Below are 22739 nucleotides of genomic sequence, written 5' to 3' on the forward strand. Positions count from 1 at the left end.
ATCAAATTTAAATAGAATAAGCTAACATAATCAACGTCCCCCCCCCCCACCCCCCCGGGTTGCTGCTGCTACTGTCCCAGTACCCTATCGTTGAGCCAGAAAGTCGAGGAAAGGTTGCCACCGTTTAAAGAACCCTTGCACCGATCCTCTCAGGGCGAATTTAACCTTCTCAAGCTTAATGAAGCCCGCCATGTCATTGATCCAGGTCTCCACGCTTGGGGGCCTCGCGTCCTTCCACTGTAGCAAAATCCTTCGCCGGGCTACTAGGGACGCAAAGGCCAGCACACCGGCCTCTTTCGCCTCCTGCACTCCCGGCTCTACCCCAACCCCAAAGATCGCGAGTCCCCATCCTGGCTTGACCCTGGATCCCACCTGGATCGGCACCTTAAGTGCCGTTAGCCAGAGGGCTATGGATCGGGTGCAGGAAGGTGGGATTAGAAAAGGCGCCTGGGTGTCCTTGGGCTGGCATGGACAAGATGGGCTGAATGGCCTCCTTCCGGGCTGTAACTTTTCTATGGTTCTATAGGCAGCAATAATCCAATCATTCTATAATGAAACTGTTATACCTAAACTCCAAACATGTCATCCTGTATGGTTAACCTCTTCCTTTGCGCTCCAGTGCAGTACTGAGGGAGAGCTGCACTGACCAACGGGACATGAAACCTGGGCTCCAGATGGACGTAAAGATTCCATGGCACTGTTCAAAGAGGAGTAGAGGGGTTCTACACGGTGTTGGGGCGATCATCTGTCACTCAACCAACATACAGATTATCTGGTCACTATTGAACTCTGTTTGTGGGAGGTTGCTGTGTGCAAATTGGTTGTTATGCTTCCTGCGCTGTATTAATGTCCACACTTTAAGAACGGGGCAGCACGGTAGCATTGTGGTTAGCACAATCGCTTCACAGCTCCAGGGTCCCAGGTTCGATTCCGGCTTGGGTCACTGTCTGTGCGGAGTCTGCACATCCTCCCCGTGTGTGCGTGGGTTTCCTCCGGGTGCTCCGGTTTCCTCCCACAGTCCAAAGATGTGCAGGTTAGGTGGATTGGCTGTGATAAATTGCCCTTAGTGTTCCAAATTGCCCTTAGTGTTGGGTGGGGTTACTGGGTTATGGGGATAGGGTGGAGTTGTTAACCTTGGGTAGGGTGCTCTTTCCAAGAGCCGGTGCAGACTCGATGGGCCGAATGGCCTCCTTCTGCACTGTAAATTCTATGTAATCTATGTAAACACTTTGTCGGCTCTCATGGATTTTGGGATGTCCTGCAGCCGTGAAAGGTGCAGCACAAATTCAAGCCTTGTTTTAGGTTACCTTGTTGTTAAAATCCATGTTGACCAGACTGACTCCCCGAACCCACCCCTACCCCGGGATGTCAAAGGTGCGAAACCATCTTGTCTCCCTCACTTGCCACTTTCTGTGGCCGTCGTGTTTAGTCTCATCCAACCACTTCCTGGCGATTACAAGTAGGCTGGCATTACCCAATCCCTCCCGAGCCACATTTCTCAGTAATCAGTTGAAATTTAGGGTTCATATAACATTCACAAAATCCTCAAGGTTTGTACATAAGATCATCTGTGTCCATCAAATTTTGTTTTTAAATTTGTTCGCGGGACGTGGGCGTCGCAGGCTGAGCCAGCATTTATTGTAACTCGATTTGTGTAGGGCAATGACATCCTAACTAGGATATCAAGAATAAATATTACAAACGCTGCCAACAAAATGTTTTTCTTTGAAAAGTCCTCGTTATATCCTTGTGTAACCCAAAGGTAGAGTTTAGAAGGGGGGAAGTCAATATATATTTTAGCCTCGGCTATATTTCTGTCACATGTGTTGCAAGTACTTGGGCGGCATTCTGTTTCTGAGACTGAGGGTCGGATTCTCCGGAAAGATTTCCACGTGTGGTAGCAAGCGGGAATTGCTGCGAGCTTCCCTGGGCTCGACCCAGTGAAACCGGCAACGCAATTCAACATTAATTGGTCCGCGTAACGAGGCCTCACGGGCTTCTCACCCTGAATGCCGGCTCCCGATTATTAAAACCACAAGTGATACTCGCCATCAGTAATTCCTCCTGACGGAGACGGAGCATCGCGGAGGCCCCGGAGAATACCGGGTCAGGCCTGTTAATGATTTGCCAACGGCGTTTGCTGTACGTGTGGAGCAGAATGCATTGAAGCCGCTGTTGAAGCACCGGAGCGTGGCATTCTGTCGGCACCCGGCGCCGACCATGATTTTCGCCTCGCTCGTTTAGCGATTCCGGCATCGCTGGACGGAGAATCCCGCTCTTGGAGTGGGAACATTGGACAGAATTCTCCCATGCCCCCGCTGGCAGGGTCAATGGTGGGCTGTGATGGGGTGGGAAGAATTTGGCGAGAGGTCCAAGAATCGGCTTCACGCTGGTGTGAAACTACAACGGGATCTTCCGATGCTGCCCACCATGGTGGAACTGGAATCCCGCTGGAGGCCAGCGTGAATCCCGCTGATGGGATGCAAATGAAGGCCTGACCGGAATTTTCCTCCGTGACACGCCAGTAAAGAGCCCAGCTGGGCTCATATAACGTGCACCAAGTTGAGACTCAGCTGACGAAGGCCTCAGCTTGCTGCCAGAGTTAGAGATTGAGGCCGCCCTGGATTCTGGAATGCCTCAGCAGCGGGTAGGGTTGGCATCTTCCGGCCTCAGTGTTTTTGAGGAGATCCATACCCCAGCCTCAGAGTTGTCCTGGAGATCCATCTTCTTTATTCAATGATGGGTCAGTGATGATGGGACGCCCTTTAAATATCGCACCCGGTTAAGATGGCGGGATGTGCACCATCAAACCCTTCTCCCCCCCCCCCCCACCATGGAAGATGGCGCCAAGCCCCCCGATGTCAGGGACAGAAGATATGGCAGGGTTTCCCATCAGCCTTAGCAGCAGGGTCTTTTTCTCATTGACGGGATGTGATGAGTTTGCCGCAGGGATCAGTGCCGGGGCCCCAGCTTTTTACAATTCATATAAAGAACATTGGATGAAGGAACCGAAGGTACGGTTACTAAATTTCCTGACGACACAAAGACAGGTTGGAAATAAATTGTGAAGCGGACAGAAGGAGGCCACAAAGGGACAGAGTTGTGTGAGTGGGGCCAAGATCTGGCAAATGGAGTGCAAAGGGGGAAAATGTGAAATTGTCCATTTTGGCAGGATGGCTAAAAAAGAAGCACATTATTGAAATTGGGTGTCGGGGGGGTCTCAGCGCCATTGGTCGTGGTGTTCCCGATGGTGGGAGAAGTGCCCAATGGCCAGAACCAGTTTTAAAGAATGCCGGCTGCGGTTTCCCGGGACCCACTTTTCCCAATCAGCTGACCTTGTGGACCCATCGTTTTTGCTTACCTTTAACGTGGCAGGTGAGCCGGCCTGGTCCTCACGACCCCACTTACTTTATCGTTCAATGTTACTAAAGGCTTAAGCTGATGATTCAAGTTTCTCGCTCCATCCTTTGAAAAAAATCAACATTGAGGATTATTCTTGAACTCCTCATGCTTAGTCTTCAAATGCCTTTGAAGTTTTGAGGGTTTTAAACTTTCATTTGCCAGTGCTTCCCCTGCATATAACACACATGGTCTTCACATTCTGATTTGCATTGGCACAAATAACAAAGCCATACCTCAAGAAATCATCTTTACACTGCTTTGTTCCTGGTTTCAGTTCCTTCTTAGTTGGCTATTCACCAAAGGCCCTGGACCTTTGTATACAGCTCACACCAGCACAGTGCTGTCCTACCATGGACTCTCCTTGGCAGCTCTCTCCAGCAGATTCAGTTGTGAGATCCTGGACTGTTTGTGTCTTTGACCCTAACATCCTTACATCTAAACAATCCATCTTGAGTCCTTTACAGTCCCGTTGCCTTGCTTGCAGCTAGGAAATGGGGGAATCTCTCCTCCGTTATTTCGCACCAAAAGTCTGGACGCCCGTGTACGTGTCAGGTGCACAACCGTCTCTCTTCCGCCACTTCTGGCGGGCAGCATTCTTAACTTAAAAGCTGGTCACGGCCCGCATTTAAAAAAAAAATAATTAACAGTTGTGTTTATTAGTTACAAAAATATTGGAGACGGGGGAATTTAAAAGGCTCTTTGATTGGGTCGGCAGATGTTCAAGGGATGTTTCCTCCAGGAATACATTCGGTCAGAGTTGGCAACCATGTTTGAGGCCAGGTGGGTTGAAGCCTAGTCAATCACTAAATGCCCCTTTGGCAAACTCGGCTCTCCAACAGGGCAAAATTAAATACGGCGGAGGGGGTCAGAGGCTGACAACAGAACATCCACATGGGCTTGGAGGATGTGCCGGAGCTAATGTAACAGAGAACTGTGCCTCCTGCAGATACGCTGTCGCTCCCTCCCTTGAGACAGGGCCGTTTGTGGGTTGTCCTTGTCCACATCAGAACCCAGCTCCTGACAGGCGACACAGTAGTTTTTTCTGTTTCTTGTCTTGAAGGACTGTTCCACATTCCACAGTCTGCCAGCATCCTGTATACTTCAGTAGGTAATTCCCCCATCGGTTAGGTGATCTTGCCCTGGAGTTCACGTTGGGCCTCGATCACCTTCAGGGGGGTAAACTCCTTATCCCCATATTCAGGGCCATGCTGTTGCTGCTGGATGCCGCACACAGCATTCTTAAAAGCCGGTTGCACCCGTTGAGCGCTTCTCCCGCAATCAGGAATGCTGCGACCGATCACTCCGCGACACTCCCAACATCCGCCTGCGACCCACCCGCGGGTCCCAACCCGTAGTTTGAAAAACTCTACACTAGCTAATACCAGCAAGGGATCTGTTGTCTTATGAGGAAAGGTTTCCCGGTTGGCATTGCCAGGCTGGCAGGGGAACAGCCAGGGTGCCAGGATGGCAGTGTCAAGGTGTGTGGGTGCCAGGTTGCCCATGCCAGGGGTGGGGTACATGGGTGCCTTGCTCTTAAGAGGTGGGGTGAGGAGAGGCTTGAGAACCCTCCAACAGGTAAGTTGGTGCAGTCACTTTCTGTAAAGTGTTATGAAATATTCTTGAGTGTTGTTGGAGTTGCAGTCACCCAGGCAGGTTAAGAACATTGCGTCACATGCCTGGCTTGTGCCTTCTGGATGCTGGATGAGGTTTGGGAAAATCGGGAGGTGAGTTACTCCCCTCAGAAATCCAAATCTCTGACCTGCTCTTGTAGCAACAGTATTTATACAGCTGGCCCAGTTCATTTTCTGGTCAATGGTAACCATCATTATGTTGATCACGGGGGAATTCAGTGATGGTAATGCCATTGAATGTCAAGATTTGAATCTCTTTCATTGGAGAGGGTCATTGCCTGGCACTTGTGTGGTGCGAATGTTGCTGATCACTTACCAGCCGAACCCTGGATGTTATCCAGATCTTTTTGCATGTGGACATTGACTGCTTCAGTGTCTGATGAGTTGCAAACGGTGCTGAACATTGTGCAATCATTGATGAACATCCCCACTGATGAGCTTACGATGGAAGGAAGGTCAATGATGAAGCGGTTTTTACCATTTGAAGTTGATTAAACATATCCTATGACTTGTTACGAACTATTTGGCGTGTAATAAATACACTTAATCTTATTGACTGGGTCATGGGTCAGGGGCTGGTTTAGCACGGTTCAATTCCCGTACCAGCCTCCCCGAACAGGCGCCGGAATGTGACGACTAGGGGCTTTTCACAGTAACTTCATTTGAAGCCTACTTGTGACAATAAGCGATTTTCATTTCATTTCATTGCATGGTTACTGAACAAGCCCATGGTAGAGAAGCTGGTGGGAGATGTAGGTTCAGAGCTTGGGCCTGGGTTTTGGCCATGTGCGAGAGAGACGGGAAAGTAGCAGATGGAGCGGAAATACTGTATCAATTTCCAACTTTTGTTTTTGAAAACAGTTTTCAGGAGCATTCCCTCAAACGATGGACTTACGTTATGTACAGGGCTGTTGGTAGCAACTTTATAGACAGATACAGGTACAATTGAGCACAGAGGTAACTAGTTTACTGTTTAATTAGATTAGACATGCATCAACTGGTAACTTTGTTCTGTTAATCTTTACTGGACGTAAACACTGCGTGGCCAAAATTCTTGATCCTTGATCCTGGATTTCCACATGAAAGAAATATGTAACTCAGATTAGTTGACTGTTCCTTCCCTTATCAGACACACGAGATAACAGCAAGTTAATAAATCTCGGAAATCTGAGGTTTGGAAAGCAGACATACAGCGAACAGGAGGACTAATCTGATCCAGGTAAGAGATGGTCCTCATGTTTCCTGAGGTTTAAACTTACAAAATTGTAAGAGGACGTTTTGGCTCAGTGAAAAGCCCTGTTTAACGTCCAATTTTGTTCAGGTCCCGAAAAGGCTCCTTGGCTGATTTCCTAGTGTAGCTTTGAGCCACTCTGAATGGGAAATTCCCTGGCCTCTTATCTGGCCTGGGTTGATTTAGTCAGTCTGAGCCAATGGCACTACAATTGTCGTATGTATTCCTAAACCGGGCAAGTGGAGAAATCATCTCATTCCCATCTTGACCCCTTTAAAACCTTGTTGTGATTCTGAGGCTAATAGAGGGGGTTCTGTACTTCTCTGAAACGGGGGAGAAAACAACAGATTTTTATACCGTTAGATACATTGGCAAATCATTGGCATCTGTGACACGACATGACACCTAAAGTTTAATCACTGTCATTACAGATTCACAGATAGATGAAATCAACGTGTCCGAGGGCATTGATTCAAATTGTAATTATCTTTACTCAATTGATTCCTTGCAGGATGGATTTATGAAAATTGACTGCAACACTCTGATTGGGTTTGTTCAGCAATGAAAAATTAGTTACTTTAAATTTCTGCATTTCAAACAATGCAAACAAGCTAATTTCATAAAAGGTATATGAGGCGTTAAGGGTCCAGGTGTAAGGCAATGTTACTGCGAACAACTCCTGCTTCACAGTGGTGCTAATATTGCAATATTATGTCCAATTCTATGACAAGCCGATGTGAAAGTCCCTTGAGGAAGCATTCTCAATGCCCAATGAGTTTTGAGCCTTCTCGTGCTGGAGTTCTGATGTGGTGGCAACTTAATGTCCATCTAGAGATTCTGACCACTTGATTTGACTCATTGCTAATTGAATATTTAGAGATTGCAGTTGAACTGTGAGTAACTCCTAACAACTGGGAATTCTGCCTCTGCCTCTAAACAAGAACAGGACCGGGATTCACCCCTACCCAGCGGGGCGGGGGGTCCCGGCGTGTTGGAGTGGCGTGAACCACTCCGGCGTCAGGCCGCCCCAAAGGTGCCAAAGTGTCCGCACCTTTAGGGGTCAAGCCCTCACATTGAGGGGCTAGACCCGCGCCAGAGTGGTTGGCGCTCCGCCAGCTGGCATGAATGTCCTTTTTGCGCCACGCCAGCCGGGGCCGAATGGACTTCGCCAGACAGCGTAAGTCCGCGCACGCGTCGGAGCGTCAGCGGCTGCTGACGTCATCCCGGCGCATGCGCAGGGGAGGAGGTCTCTTCCGCCTCCGCCATGGTGAAGACCATGGCGAAGGCGGAAGAAAAAGTGCCCCCATGGCACAGGCCCGGGAGGGGGTTGGAGAATCCCGCCCCAGGTCTCTCTATCTGGGCAAGATTGGCAGTCAGAGCCAGACAGTCTGATACCACCTCAATAAAGGCACTCCAATGCTTGTAATTGTCATGTTTTGAATAATTGTACTAAAAATTTAAGGAACCAAGGTTAGGCATTGTGGGAAGAGTTCGAACACAAAGCTATCAATGGCTAACGTTCAGAGTTCATATCTAATTCAGGGGAACAGTCCTGCTCCTAAAACATTGTTAATATTTCAGTTTTCTGCACCTGTCACTATTAACATTTCGAGTTCAATACGACTTTACTTTGGAACTTGGGAACTTCTGAAGAAGAGGTAACATATCTCCAGAGGACTCGAAACGTTAACAATTAATTTCTTTAATAATTTAATTCTACGTTTCCTTTGTAGGTTTGCTGATGAATTTACATTGTTGATAATGAACCCTGTATTCCATAAATCAATCTGAATGTAATGTTTAAACCCGTTCCATTCTCCAGCTGTTTACAGAGGTTTGAAGACCTGACACAGTATGAAGATACTTGCAGCTATTACGATGATCCTTGTGGTCAAAGGTAAAAAAACAAAAACCTTTCAAACTAAAGCAAAACACAAATAACAGGAAGCACAAATATCAGAGCGTTGACAGACTTTTAGCGTGGAGATTCCACTGGCTGTGTAGCACAAAAGGGTGTTTATGGTTTTAGAAATACGAATCGAATGCGAGTGGCAAGATTCAAGCTCAATTCTCCCATGCGTGAGGGGTTTTGGGGCCGGAAGCCATATTTTGCGCTAAATGTGGGCATTCAGCAATCCCAGCTCTGCATAGAATGGTCCAGATGCAAATTAAAGGTCCTGCTCATATATACCTCAATGGGTTTACCATGCTGAAGTGCAGAATGGAACACATTTCCTTCCAGTTATCCATTGAGGTTATGATTTTGGTTGCATTGTTAAATGGGATGCATTCACTGGAAGTGTCTTTCTGTAAGAGGAGCAGAAGTTGAAAAAAGTCCCCACCTCAGGCACCTCATGTACGGCCAGTTTAAAATAGTCTTGGTGAGGTTGTGGTAACCAAGGCCACATAACATGTTCCCCAGTTAGACTGGAGGCGATGCATGGCATTAAGGGTAAAGTAGTAGCATGGATAGAGGATTGGTTCATTAATAGAAAGCAAAGAGTGGGGATTAATGGGTGCTTCTCTGGTTGGCGATCAGTAGATAGTGGTGTCCCTCAGGGATCCGTGTTGGGCCCACGATTGTTCACAATCTACATAGATGATTTGGAGTTGGGGACCAAGGGCAATGTGTCCAAGTTTGCAGATGACACTAAGATGAGTGGTAAAGCGAAAAGTGCAGAGGATACTGGAAGTCTGCAGAGGGATTTGGATAGGTTAAGTGAATGGGCTAGGGTCTGGCAAATGGAATACAATGTTGACAAATGTGAGGTTATCCATTTTGGTAGGAATAACAGCAAATGGGATTATTATTTAAACAATAAAATATTAAAGCATGCTGCTGTGCAGAGAGACCTGGGTGTGCTAGTGCATGAGTCACAGAAAGTTGGTTTACAGGTGATTAAGAAGGCGAATGGAATTTTGTCCTTCATTGCTGGAGGGATGGAGTTTAAGACTAGGGAGGTTATGCTGCAATTGTATAAGGTGTTAGTGAGGCCACACCTGGAGTATTGTGTTCAGTTTTGGTCACCTTACTTGAGAAAGGACGTACTGGCACTGGAGGGTGTGCAGAGGAGATTCACGAGGTTAATCCCAGAGCTGAATGGGGTTGGATTATGAGGAGAGGTTGAGTAGACTGGGACTGTACTCGTTGGAATTTAGAAGGATGAGGGGGGATCTTATCAAAACATTTAAAATTATGAAGGGAATAGATAGGATAGATGCGGGCAGGTTGTTCCCACTGGTGGGTGAAAGCAGAACTAGGGAGCATAGCCTCAAAATAAGTGGAAGTAGATTTAGGACTGAGTTTAGGAGGAACTTCTTCACCCAAAGGGTTGTGAATCTATGGAATTCCTTGCCCAGTGAAGCAGTTGAGGCTCCTTCATTAAATGTTTTTAAGGTTAAGATAGATAGTTTTTGGAAGAAAAAAGGGATTAAGGGTTATGGTGTTCGGGCCGGAAAGTGGAGCTGAGTCCACAAAAGATCAGCCATGATCTCATTGAATGGCGGAGCTGGCTCGAGGGGCCAGATGGCCTACTCCTGCTCCTAGTTCTTATATTCTTATGTTCTTATTGGCCGGTTGATCTGTTGCCATGACAGTGACCTTCAGCTTTGATCCTCATGGTGATCCAGCACCCTCAGCTGGAAGGTGGACATCAGCTGAGAAAGGAAAGGTGAGAAACGTTATTAAAATAGCGCTTTTCATGCTGAGCAGGTGTCCCAAAGTGCTTGACACCCAATGAAGCACTTATTTTGGCATATAGTCACTAACTGGGAAACAAGGCAACCGGATTACACTCAGCAAACTCCAAGTCATGCAATAATCACCGTCTGCTCGGATTTGGTGATTGATTGAGAGTAGGTACTGGCCAGGCTGTGAGGAAGCACTCCCCTTTACTGCTCTTCAAAATGGTGCCCTGGGATATTTTTACATCTACCTGAAGGCGCATGTGGGACTTCAGTTTAACATCGAATCTGAATAGCAGCATCTCTCAGCTACCCACTAATCCACAGCCAACAGCAGACTGGGCTTTGTCTGGCTGTAGACACTCATCAGTCTGTCCAGCAGCAAAGATCAGGACCCCATTTTACATTCCCCTGCCAGCAGGTTTATAGGTGAGGTGATGGTGGGGGGGGGGGGGATTACAGCACAGGAACAGGCCCTTCGGCCCTCCCAGCCTGTGCCGATCCAGATCCTTTATCTAAAACTGTCGCCTATTTTCCAAGGTCTACTTCTCTCTGTTCCCCACCCGTTCATATATCTGTCCAGATGCATCTTAAATGATTCTATCGTGCCCGCCTCTACCACCTCCGCTGGCAATGCATTCCAGGCACCCACCACCCTCTGCGTAAAAAACTTTCCACGCACATCTCCCTTAAATGTTTCCCCTCTCACCTTCAAATCATGACCCCTTGTAATTGACACCCCCACTCTTGGAAAAAGCTTGTTGCTATCCACCCTGTCCATACCTCTCATAATTTTGTAGACCTCAATCAGGTCCCCCCTCAACCTCCGTCTTTCCAACAAAAACAATCCTAATCTACTCAACCTTTCTTCATAGCTAGCACCCTCCATCCAGGCAACATCCTGGTGAACCTCCTCTGCACCCTCTCTAAAGCTTCCACATCCTTCTGGTAATGTGGCGACCAGAACTGCACGCAGTCCCAATCACGTCCACTGTGGCCTTTGGCGCTGCAAGGACTAGAGAGCTGTCTGCCAATCAGATTGTCCGGCAGCCCCCTGAGGTGGGACCTCCCCCTGAGGGAGGAGGTGAAAGAGTTGCCCGAAGCCAATTAATGCTCGCGGGAGTGTGAACTGGCTGTGGGACAGACAGCTTTGACAGAGATCTGTGGGCAGCAGGGTAGCATGGTGGTTAGCATAAATGCTTCACAGCTCCAGGGTCCCAGGTTCGATTCCCGGCTGGGTCACTGTCTGTGCGGAGTCTGCACGTCCTCCCCGTGTCTGCGTGGGTTTCCTCCGGGTGCTCCGGTTTCCTCCCACAGTCCAAAGATGTGCGGGTTAGGTGGATTGGCCATGCTAAATTGCCCGTAGTGTCCTAATAAATGTAAGGTTAAGGGGGGGGTTGTTGGGTTACGGGTATAGGGTGGATACGTGGGTTTGAGTAGGGTGATCATGGCTCGGCACAACATTGAGGGCCGAAGGGCCTGTTCTGTGCTGTACTGTTCTATGTTCTATGTTCCCCACCGACTCTTTGAATGGCGGATTGGGAAACCAGCCCATCCCAAAAATCCTGGCCCATGTCTTTGGAGAAGGGAGTGCGGAGAAAACGCACAGTTTAGTAATAGGGAGGTCTTCACATAGTCTTTACATTAATAATGCATAAAAAACACCACTAAACAATTTGTTTTTTTCTGTTGCTTTTCTTCTTCAGGTACCCAGGGTGCTGCCATCCCCGCCAATGAAACCCAAACAAACAATTCTGTTCACGTGCGACAGCTTTATTGGGACATATCAAATATAATGAATGAGTTAACTGGCTTTAGCGTGAATGTTTTGGCACAGACTGAAGTTGGCAAAGCAATAATGTAAGTAGTTAGCTACGAGTTTATTAAAACTATCAAATGAATTGTCTTCAGAGAGTAGTTCTACTTCTCTCTCTACCTTTATTTGTTTCATTATATCCTTGTGAAGCAACTGGTAACATTTTACTAATTTAAAAGCCAGTACCATCGATACAAAAGCTGACAGTGATTGGTTCCCTCGAGTTGACCCCTTCCACCAATCCCCTCATGATATACTTTTTTCCACGTGCAAAAATTCCATTGGGTTCCCCAGCAATACCGAGGCTTTAGGCGGCACAGGGGACCTCCAACCGAGCAGAACGCACCTCCGGGCCATTAGCGAGGTCAAGTAGAGCATATACCCTCGTCCCCATCTGCAGCTCTGGTGAGTTCAACACTCCAAGAATGGCCACCAGCATGGCTGCAGTCCCTGACAGTGAGCACGAGTTCACTAAAAGGGAACAAAGTCCCACAGCGAGCACATTGAGCTTGCAGTGCCGAGTAACACAAGTCGAGAAAACACCACCCATGTTAGATAGGGTACCTCAGCGGGGAACGTGGGTCTGAGGCCTTACATAGCCCTGTTTTCTGCACTGTGGGGTTTCGCTCGCTGGAACACCTCAGTGTAGCGGGAGTGTAATACCCTCAATTACGACACAGGAGAGAAGATTGGCAATTCAAAGGCTTTAATTACCAGAGAACCGGACAGCTGCTGAGAAGTGTGCTCACAGCACGCTGCCCAGTGAGCATCACCTTATATACCGTTTCCTGGGGGCGGAGCCAGAGGCGGAGTCCCCCAGGGTTCCAAGCCCGGTCTTAAAGGGCCAATGTATTAAAGGTAAGGTACAGTTATGGCAGTTACCGATACCATTGATCACAGGGAGATCGGGATGCCAGTTTTAAATGCGTCGCAGTCTCCGAGGCCTCTGACATGACTCCCTACCATCCCAAACCACACCCACACAGGACACCCCCTGCCTGATTGCCAGCACACGAAACACACCAGCTTGGCACTGCCAGGCTGGCACCGAGGTGGCACTGTCAGGGTGCTAGGCTGCCAGTGTCAGGGTGCCCAAGTGACACTAGCAGTGATACCATCCTGCCCACAGGGCATGCACCTGGGGGACTCCAATTCCCTGAGAGATTCCCATGAGTGGCATTCCGTCTGGTCCCCATTCCTGGAGACCAGTACTGAATGGTGCTCATCCAAGGTCTCCAGAGCAAAGGGGTAACTTGGGAATCTGCTCATTAAAGTGAGACTAGCTGTCTTGCTTTAATATGCAGATTTGCTAAAAATTGATCCCGCCCACATTGGATGGGATTTACATCGCAACATCTTGTGAGATTGTGAGGCAATGCAAGCCAGGGAGATCGCAAGAGCGGAATCTCCTGGCTACTGTCGGCCACGCTGCGCTGCGGCGAGCTGCTGTACGGGCCCAGCGTGGCCATAAAATCACATCCATTGTACCAAAGAAGGAGAAGGACCCAGAAACTAACAAGCTTGGGGCAAAGCCAAATCATGTGCGCATGATTCACCGGCCCCCAGAGCACCCCTTGCACCTGTCCTCCACTCATACACGCCCTAACCAGGTGCGCCCTGTGCATCTCCTTGGACTGGATCAGGCTTAACCTCGCACATGAGGATGTGAGACTTGCAAAGGGCCTCATTCCAACCTCCTCCCCCCTCCCCCTCCCTCCAAGACCAAACCCAGCTCAGCCTCCGACTTCCTCTTTACCCTCCTCCAAAGATGCCCGCCCGTCGCCAACATCTCTGCCCATAGAACTCCGAAATCCTATCCTCCCCTAACTCGGCCAAGGACAGGACCCTGTCGATAAATGAAGGCTGTAATGAAGATGGCTCCTTGCGTTAAAAATCTCACACCAGCAAGTACCTGAAGACATTCCCTTTTGGGAGCCGGAATGCTCTGTAGCTCACCTGGACCGGCGAATCTACCTTCCAGAAATGTGTCCCTAAACCTTTCCAACCCCTCCCTCACCCACGCCCTGAACAATGAATCTAAGCCAGACGGCACAAACCTATGGCTCCTGCAGATCAGAGCCAGCAGTGACGTGAAACCCAGTTTGAAGTGCTGTCTAAACTCATTCCAAATCCTCAAAGTGGCTCTCACCACTGGCTCGCAGAGGATCTAGCAGGGCAAACGGGAATGGCGCAGTGACCAAACCCTCAGACTCAACCCTCTACACGAAACCACCTCCATACGCCCCCATAGAGAGTCCGGACACTCGAACTACCCCCGTAACTTATCAATATTTGCTCTTTTTGTCGTAACAGTGGTTTAACTCAGCTGGAGGATGTACATATGTACATTAGAGGGCTGGTTACCCAATCACATGATGCGTTAAGGCGGGAGTTCATGCAGGTGTATTGGAAAAGCAAATAGTATGTTGGCTTTTGTCACAAGAGGGTTAAAGTACAGGGGTACAGATGTCTGGCTGTAATTTTACAGAGCCTTGGTGAGTCCGCACCTGGAGTACTGTGTACAGTTTTGAACTCCTTATCGAAGACCATAAGGCCATAAGATATAGGAGCAGAATTAGGCCACTCGGCCCATCGAGTCTGCTCCGCCATTCAATCATGGCTGATATTTTTCTCATCCCCATTCTCCTGCCTTCTCCACATAACCCCCGATCCCCTTATTAATCAAGGATATACTTGTCAGGAAGGGAGTGGAAAGGATGTTCGTTGACCTGTCCCTGTGCTGGCAGGATTGCATTCCCACTGAATTGATGCACGAGTTTCAAACCTGGAGTGCACCTGCTCACAAAATGCATTCTCTACTCGCTCAGCAAAGGACACATGCGCGGCAGCTTTGAGAGGGACCCCCCAACGGTAGCACTATTCAAAGGGCCAACCATCCCATTTGCAAGCAAACCGATTTAGACCAATTTGAGTGATTACGATTGGCGGGATTATCCGGTCCACCAGGCTACGTGATTCCACGGCCGTGCGCCCTTCCCTGACAGTGGAATTCTATCTTCCCGCTGCTCGTCGCTGAGATTTCCCCTTGAAACCAGCCCACGCTCCCGTGAAACCAGCTGGCGAGTGTGGGCTGCCAGTGGGAAAAGTGAATCCCGATGACCGGAGAATTCCAGCCAATATTTGTGGAAGTTCTGTGGAGTTTTTTTGGGCGGGGCGGGGGGGGGAGGTTGTGGTGAGTTTCTGGGTGGGGGCAGCTCCTGTATCTTCACAGGTACTGGCCCCACAAACTCACCGGAGGGTGTGGAGGCTGCCGTGGGAGCAGAGGCTGTGCAGAGGGGAAGCTCTACCCGATATCCTCTGTCAATTTGGAGCCAGAATCCTCCAGGCTAGTCAACAGGGATATAAAGCTGTCTGAGAGACCTGTTCCCTTCTGAGCGTTTGCCACGAGGGCCAGCTGCCCCCTCAGAAACATCAGCTGTTCTCCCTTCAACCTCTTCCACCAGGGACCCCAGCATTTCACCATAGGCCGAGGAGCCCTCTCTCTTCACATATGCAGCTTATAGTGTTGGTACAGGCAGCCTACAATACCACACCGCTCCCCAGATCACACTTCAGAGGAACAGACGGGTTGTACCATCCGCTGTGTTCTCAGGGAAGCACAACACGGGGCTGGATTGTCCGATTTTGAGGCTATGTCCGGAGCAAGTGTCTAGATTTACGATGGAAAAGTCAGTGCCGGATGCTCCATCCGGTGGGTGGGGTGGGGGGGGGGGCTAGCTGCCGCGTCACGGAAAACGCCCAGTGTTCCCGATATAAACGGCCGGAGAATTTCCGGGTCCATGGCCGTGCGTGTGCACGGCAATGACCTGCAGAGGCTGCGCCGTACAACATGGCACCGGCCTCGTGCCGACCCGGCCTGCTAGATAGTGCCCCCCTGTAACCTCCCTCACCGCCCCCCCCGGACCACCTCCTCACCAATTCCCTCCCCCCCCCCACCAGCCCCCACCGAAGCCCCCCCCCCCCCCCTCCGGCCAGCAGAAAGGCTCCTCCCCCCCCGACTGTGGCGGCGCTGGACACGTGAGCGCACGAGTCCCGCGCCGTCGGGAATTTGGCCCATCGGGGGCGGAGCATCGGGGGAGGGCCTTCAGGTGATGTCCTGAGGACGTCCCAACGGCGGGCCGCATACTCCCCGATGATGCCGTTTCGGAGAGGGCGGAGCATCCAAAAACAGGCACCGCCCCCGATTCTGGCGTCAAAGAGGATTCTCCGCCCGATCGGCGATTACGACATCGGCGTTGGGCAACGGAGAATCCCACCCATTGGATCTGCTTGGGCTAATCAGGTCGATGAGGAGGCAGCACCAAGTTTCAGGGCTACTGGCCTCAATTTCAATTGGGGGTGAAGGCTCCAGGCAGGGGTGCAGTGCAGGTTTGGAATCGCTGCCCTGTGCCCAAACGCGAGCACACAACCACTTTAGGCTTTGTTCATTCTCGTGTGTATTTGCATCAAGGAAGCTAAAGTAACAGAGCAATGGCTGAAAAATAGATTGCATAAACAGAGTATTATTAAGGAAGGGTTTGCTTCACATTTGAATGAGAATAGAAGATATACAAGGGCAGAGGAGGAGGAGTCTCGTGTGGAATATAAACCTAAACATGTTGGTCTTATTAACCTATTTCTATGTTGTAGGTTTTATGTATGTTTATGTAAAAATTGGCTCTGTCATTTTTTTTCCCCAACAAGAGCAAACTTGACAGATTTCGAAGCGATTTTCAACAACTTGTTTGAAAGTTCATTGAAACATGTAACCCCATTGTCTGAAGATATCACATGGAAGGGGCGCCCCATCAAAAACTACCTTTTAGACAAGAGCATCGTGATCAACACCATGCTGCTGAATGCTGTTGAACAGCTGAATGAAGTAATTGGAAACGAAACAGTCTCCGACATGCACGAGAAACTGCTGACGATTCAGAAAACCATCGGTCATCACAATCTGAATGACACTGAGGTAGCTCATAATTTGGATGATTTATACCACGAGGCGATCCACGAATTGGAGGAAACCCCCTTAGCCGCTCCCTACGCTGCAAACATCACCAAGCGAATTCAAGATGTGAAACATTATCTGACAAGTGTGGTTCAAGCGACAAAGGACGGATTTCAAATATTGGCGGGTCTCGGCGCATAAACAACAGCTTCAATTTAAAAATACGCTGAATGGGTTCTAACCCCGATGAAGTTAATTTGGGACAGAGAATTTAATTTGATATTTCAAACCAATCATAATGTAACCAGCCCCCATTCTATATTGGTATTAATGTAAACATATTATAGTTGGTGTGGCAAAATTTGGCATGAACTAAGCATTTTCTTTTATTTTCGAAACCAACGTTGCAATTCTGTGAATTAATGGTCCCCGTGACACTTTCCGGGGTCCCTTGGATGCACGTTAAGACCTACCTCTCAGCCATACCCGTACCAGCCTCCCCGGACAGGCGCCAGAATGTGGCGACTAGGGGCTTTTCACAGTAACTTCATTTGAAGCCTACTTGTGACAATAAGCCATTTTCATTTTCAAATGTGATGATATCATGTTATTTCCCCAATCAGATTACGTTGCAAAAAAAATGTGAACCTTGAATAAAATAACTCATAAGTAGATAGTTCTTAATAACTAATATATTAAAACCGGTTTCCGCCCATCCCTGGATTTTGGCCACAAGTGGAGAATCTATTACAAGCTGCCCAGGGATTGGAGGTGTCACGTGCCGATCTGGAAATGAATTGCCCAAAGAGAGGAATCTTGAAATGCTTTAGGGGGTTTGTTACGTTCAAAATACAACATCGTGCTTGGGAGGGACTGGAGATGACTTCAGGGTTGTTGTAGTCTGAAAATCTTTTGCAATGCGTCTGTCAGCGGTGAGAGATGGACACGATTGGACAGGGTAATGGCGAGGGGAGAGGAAAAATACATCACTGTCCATTGAACTTTTTCCACATTGAGGATGGAAAATATGGAGTGCTCCAGCTGCAAAGCATAGAGGGAAATAAGTTGAAATGTTGAAGCTGCCAATGCCTAATCTTACAGAGAAGATGATATAAAAAGACAGTCAGTCAGATAGACAGCTTCAGCTGAATTCTCACAAGCCCGAATGATAAAGATAATTCGTAGGATGAGAAAAATTCCACAATGCCATCAGCTGAGAGAAATGCACCAAGAGCGTGCAAGAGATATTCCAGTCTTAATCCTCTCTGTCCGTGTCGGATGGGAAAAATACTAAGAAAATTCCGGGGACATGGAAGTATCCAATTAATAAATAATGTCTTGACTTCTTTCTGAAAATATATAACAATTAGTGACGCTTATACTTAATGGTAATTGCATTTATAATGTTAATATTATTGGGAATGCTAAATTGGTGAGGTGCTATCAAAGTTTGCAAATGACTTTTGAACATAATAGCTTATGTACTGTTTTTATTGTCTTGCATTGAATAATAAAAAAAGGATACAAATTTGATACCCTAAAACGCTTGACACCAATGAAGTTTTTTTTGAAGTGTAGTCACTGTTGGGATTTAATTTGCACACAGCAATGTGGCGATGCCCAGACAATGGCCTGTTTTTCGGATGTTGATTCAGGGATAGATATTGGGCAGAATGGCAGGAATAGGTCCGCTGCCCTTCATCAAAAACAGTGGGCGAGATTTAACGGAAATGAAGTCCCGTGCTGAATGCGTTTAGCTGTGTGTTTCCGGGTGTTGGCTGAGAAAGTCCTCACTATCGAACGGGACTCTCTCATTCCCGAGCCTCAGCTGGGAGGTCGCACTTAGTCCCAAATGTCCAAACGCCCAAATGTCCAAACTCACCTACAAGGGAGTCATTGAGCCCCCCACGTCATAAGGGCAGGGCACCCCCCCCCCCCCCAGGCCTGATCACCGATGTCGGAAAAATGCTATTTGGTTGCCTTGACATTGCCAAGCTGGCAGTGCCCCTGCCAGTGCCACCTGGGCTGCTAAAATCCACGGTGGGCTGCTGGTAAAATCCCACCCCTGGTAACCAGAGAAAGTGATAAATCTAGCTGCCTCTTCTACAACAGCGGGAACCGAGAGGCCTGGCTTCATACGAGAAGCAGCACATTCTCAGTGTAAAGCATGACCTTATGTTGCTTCAGCTCAAAGATCAGAGGCTCCTATCTAATCGCCTCCACCAAAGGGTCTATAGCCAATATGAACATCGAGGGGGGGGGTAAGGGACAGACTTGCCTGGTCCCTGTCTGAAGGCTAAAATTCACAGATGTTTAATCATTCATAAGCTGCGAGGGGCCTACGATGGAGCATCTGTATCCACTTAACATATTCCTCTCCCAACCCAAATCTCTGCAACGTATAAACCAAAGAATCGCATTCCACTGGGTCAAAAGCTTTCGCCGCCTCCAAGGGAATCACTAACCCATTCCCGACGCCCGCTTTTGAAAGACCTTCGATAACATTCAGTAACCTTCAGTAACCTGATGTTATTGCAAGAATTCCGACCCTTTATGAACCCAGTCTGATTCTGTAAGTGAGTTCGCGTGGATGAGCCATGACCGCGATCAAGCGGGAAGGCCTTTGAGTAAAACTGAAGGAGAACAGGAGCATGGTCAGAGATCACAATACGTAGAGAGGAGGCGGATACCAATTGCAGGATTGCTCTCGATATGAAGAAATAGCCAACTCTAGTGTGACATTGATGAGCTGACAAAAATGTGAATTCTTTATTCGATGATGTAGTGTTATCCACGTGTCTCAGTACCCCCTCCCCCCCCATCTCCTCACAAACCGGTGCCAGAGCAGCGGGGTGGGGGGGTTCCATTTACTGGGGGCTTATCCACTGAGGGGTTTAAGTGACAATTAAGGTCCCCGCCCACAAAAGAGTTAGTTGAGGCTAACTCCGCATAGTCCACAAAGACTTCAGTAACAAACTCCAGGGAATGATTTGCAGGACCATACACATTCATTATCAAAACAGATTCTCCACGTCAAAGACCCTTAATAATCACATATCCACCCCCCGTAACCTTCGCACAGTTCTCCACCTTGAAGGAAACATTTTTATTGACCACCATTGATCCCCGACGACTGTTCGAAGAAAACCTGCCTTGCCCAGTCCTACTTTAACTTTAATAATAATCTTTATCATTGTCACAAGTGGGCTTACATTAACATTGCAATGAAGTTACTGAGAAAATCCTTGTCATTCAAGTAAGTCTCATGACAACATCGGGCTGGATTCTCAGATCCTGCGGCTTTGCCCGCAGGATCCGTCTGGTCTTACGGCCAGAAAGTCAGCGGCACCCTCAGGACCCAGTCGCAGCCGGGACCCAGTCGCAGCCGGGACCCAGTCGCAGTCGGGACCCAGTCGCAGCCGGGACCCAGCCGGGACCCAGCCGGGACCCAGCCGGGACCCAGCCGGGACCCAGTCGGGACCCAGTCGGGACCCAGTCGGGACCCAGTCGCAGCCGGGACCCAGTCGCAGTCGGGACCCAGTCGCAGTCGGGGCCCAGTCGCAGCCGGGACCCAGTCGCAGCCGGGACCCAGTCGCAGTCGGGACCCAGTCGCAGCCGGAACCCAGCCGGAACCCAGCCGGGACCCAGTCGCAGTCGGAACCCAGCCGGAACCCAGTCGGGACCCAGTCGCAGTCGGAACCCAGCCGGGACCCAGTCGGGACCCAGTCGCAGTCGGAACCCAGCCGGAACCCAGTCGGGACCCAGTCGCAGTCGGAACCCAGCCGGGACCCAGCCGGAACCCAGCCGGGACCCAGCCGGGACCCAGTCGCAGTCGGAACCCAGTCGGGACACAGTCGGGACCCAGTCGGGACCCAGTCGGGACCCAGTCGCAGTCGGGACACAGTCGGGACCCAGTCGGGACCAGGCCGGGATCCAGTCGCAGTCGGGACCCAGTCGCAGCCGGGACCCAGCCGGGATTCAGTCGGGACCCAGCCGGGACCCAGCCGGGACCCAGTCAGGACCCAGCCGGGACCCAGTCGCAGCCGGGACCCCGCCGGGACCCAGTCAGGACCCAGCCGGGACCCAGTCGCAGTCGGAACCCAGCCGGAACCCAGCCGGGACCCAGTCAGGACCCGGTCGGAACCTAGTCGGGACCCAGTCGCAGTCGGAACCCAGCCGGAACCCAGCTGGAACCCAGCCAGGACCCGGTCGGAACCTAGTCGGGACCCAGTCACAGTCGGAACCCAGTCGGGACCCAGTCACAGTCGGAACCCAGTCGGGACCCAGTCACAGTCGGAACCCAGCCGGGACCCAGTCGCAGTCGGAACCCAGCCGGGACCCAGCCGGAACCCAGCCGGGACCCAGCCGGGACCCAGTCGCAGTCGGAACCCAGTCGGGACCCAGTCGGGACCCAGTCGGGACCCAGTCGCAGTTGGGACACAGTCGGGACCCAGTCGGGACCCAGTCGGGACCCAGTCGGGACCCAGTCACAGTTGGGACCCAGCCGGGACCCAGTCGCAGTCGGGACCCAGTCGGGACCCAGTCGCAGTCGGGACACAGTCGGAACCCAGCCGGGACCCAGTCGGGACCCAGTCGGGACCCAGTCGGGACCCAGTCGGGACCAGGCCGGGATCCAGTCGCAGTCGGGACCCAGTCGCAGCCGGGACCCAGTCGCAGTCGGGACCCAGCCGGGACCCAGTCGGGACCAGGCCGGGATCCAGTCGCAGTCGGGACCCAGTCGCAGCCGGGACCCAGTCGCAGTCGGGACCCAGCCGGGATTCAGTCGGGACCCAGTCGCAGCCGGGACACAGTTGGGACCCAGTCGCAGTCGGGACCCAGCCGGGATTCAGTCGGGACCCAGTCGCAGCCGGGACCCAGCCGGGACCCAGTCGCAGTCGGAACCCAGCCGGAACCCAGCCGGGACCCAGCCGGGACCCAGTCGGGACCCAGTCAGGACCCAGCCGGGACCCAGTCGCAGTCGGAACCCAGCCGGGACCCAGCCGGGACCCAGTCGGGACCCAGTCGCAGTCGGAACCCAGCCGGGACCCAGCCGGGACCCAGTCGGGACCCAGTCGCAGTCGGAACCCAGCCGGGACCCAGCCGGGACCCAGTCGGAACCCAGTCGCAGTCGGAACCCAGTCGCAGTCGGAACCCAGTCGCAGTCGGAACCCAGTCGCAGTCGGAACCCAGCCGGGACCCAGTCGCAGTCGGAACCCAGCCGGAACCCAGCTGGAACCCAGCCAGGACCCAGCCAGGACCCAGCCAGGACCCAGCCAGGACCCAGTCGGGACCCAGTCGGGACCCAGTCGCAGTCGGGACCCAGTCGGGACCCAGTCGGGACCCAGTCGGGACCCAGTCGCAGTCGGGACCCAGTCGCAGCCGGGACCCAGTCGCAGCCGGGACCCAGCCGGGACCCAGTCGCAGCCGGGACCCAGTCGGGACCCAGCCGGGACCCAGTCGCAGTTGGGACCCAGCCGGGAACCAGCCGGGACCCAGTCGCAGCCGGGACCCAGCCGGGACCCAGCCGGGACCCAGTCGGGACCCAGCCGGGATCCAGTCGCAGCCGGGATCCAGTCAGGACCCAGTCAGGATCCAGTCAGGACCCAGCCGGGACCCAGTCACAGTCGGGACCCAGTCAGGACTCAGTCAGGACCCAGCCGGGATCCAGTCGCAGTCGGGACCCAGCCGGGACCCAGTCAGGATCCAGTCAGGACCCAGCCGGGATCCAGTCGCAGTCGGGACCCAGTCAGGACCCAGTCAGGATCCAGTCAGGACCCAGTCAGGATCCAGTCAGGACCCAGCCGGGATCCAGTCGCAGTCGGGACCCAGCCAGGATCCAGCCGGGACTACTGGAATTCCTCGCTGGTAAAGGACCTTCCATTGTCCATGACAAGCAACTCTGGAATCCCAGGAGTTCGGAATGATGGGTGCAAATTTTTCCATGGTGATTGGCGAGGTGGTGGGAGATATTTGGTGTGTGTCCATCCACTTTGAGTGGGCGTCCATGAGGCGCAGAAACATTTA

General features: G+C 51.0%; 1 protein-coding gene across 1 annotated transcript; it reads left to right on the forward strand.

Moving 5' to 3' along the window:
• Window positions 1–6145: 6145 nt before the first annotated feature.
• LOC119954284 lies at window positions 6146–18258 on the forward strand. Its single transcript, XM_038779378.1, has 4 exons — window positions 6146–6252; window positions 8087–8161; window positions 11655–11808; window positions 16469–18258. The coding sequence occupies exons 2-4, from the start codon at window positions 8119–8121 to the stop codon at window positions 16914–16916; spliced, it is 645 nt and encodes a 214-aa protein (XP_038635306.1). The 5' UTR covers window positions 6146–6252; window positions 8087–8118; the 3' UTR covers window positions 16917–18258.
• Window positions 18259–22739: the final 4481 nt, after the last annotated feature.

Source organism: Scyliorhinus canicula, chromosome 19 (genome assembly GCF_902713615.1).
Source record: "Scyliorhinus canicula chromosome 19, sScyCan1.1, whole genome shotgun sequence".
Lineage (NCBI taxonomy): Eukaryota > Metazoa > Chordata > Chondrichthyes > Carcharhiniformes > Scyliorhinidae > Scyliorhinus > Scyliorhinus canicula.

Bases quoted from the DNA above. Each gene is read 5' to 3' on its own strand.
- LOC119954284 (XM_038779378.1), top strand. From the start codon at position 8,119: ATGAAGATACTTGCAGCTATTACGATGATCCTTGTGGTCAAAG. The intron at 8,162-11,654 runs GTAAAAAAACAA...TTTCTTCTTCAG, and splicing joins GATGATCCTTGTGGTCAAAG to GTACCCAGGGTGCTGCCATC. The intron at 11,809-16,468 runs GTAAGTAGTTAG...TTCCCCAACAAG, and splicing joins GAAGTTGGCAAAGCAATAAT to AGCAAACTTGACAGATTTCG.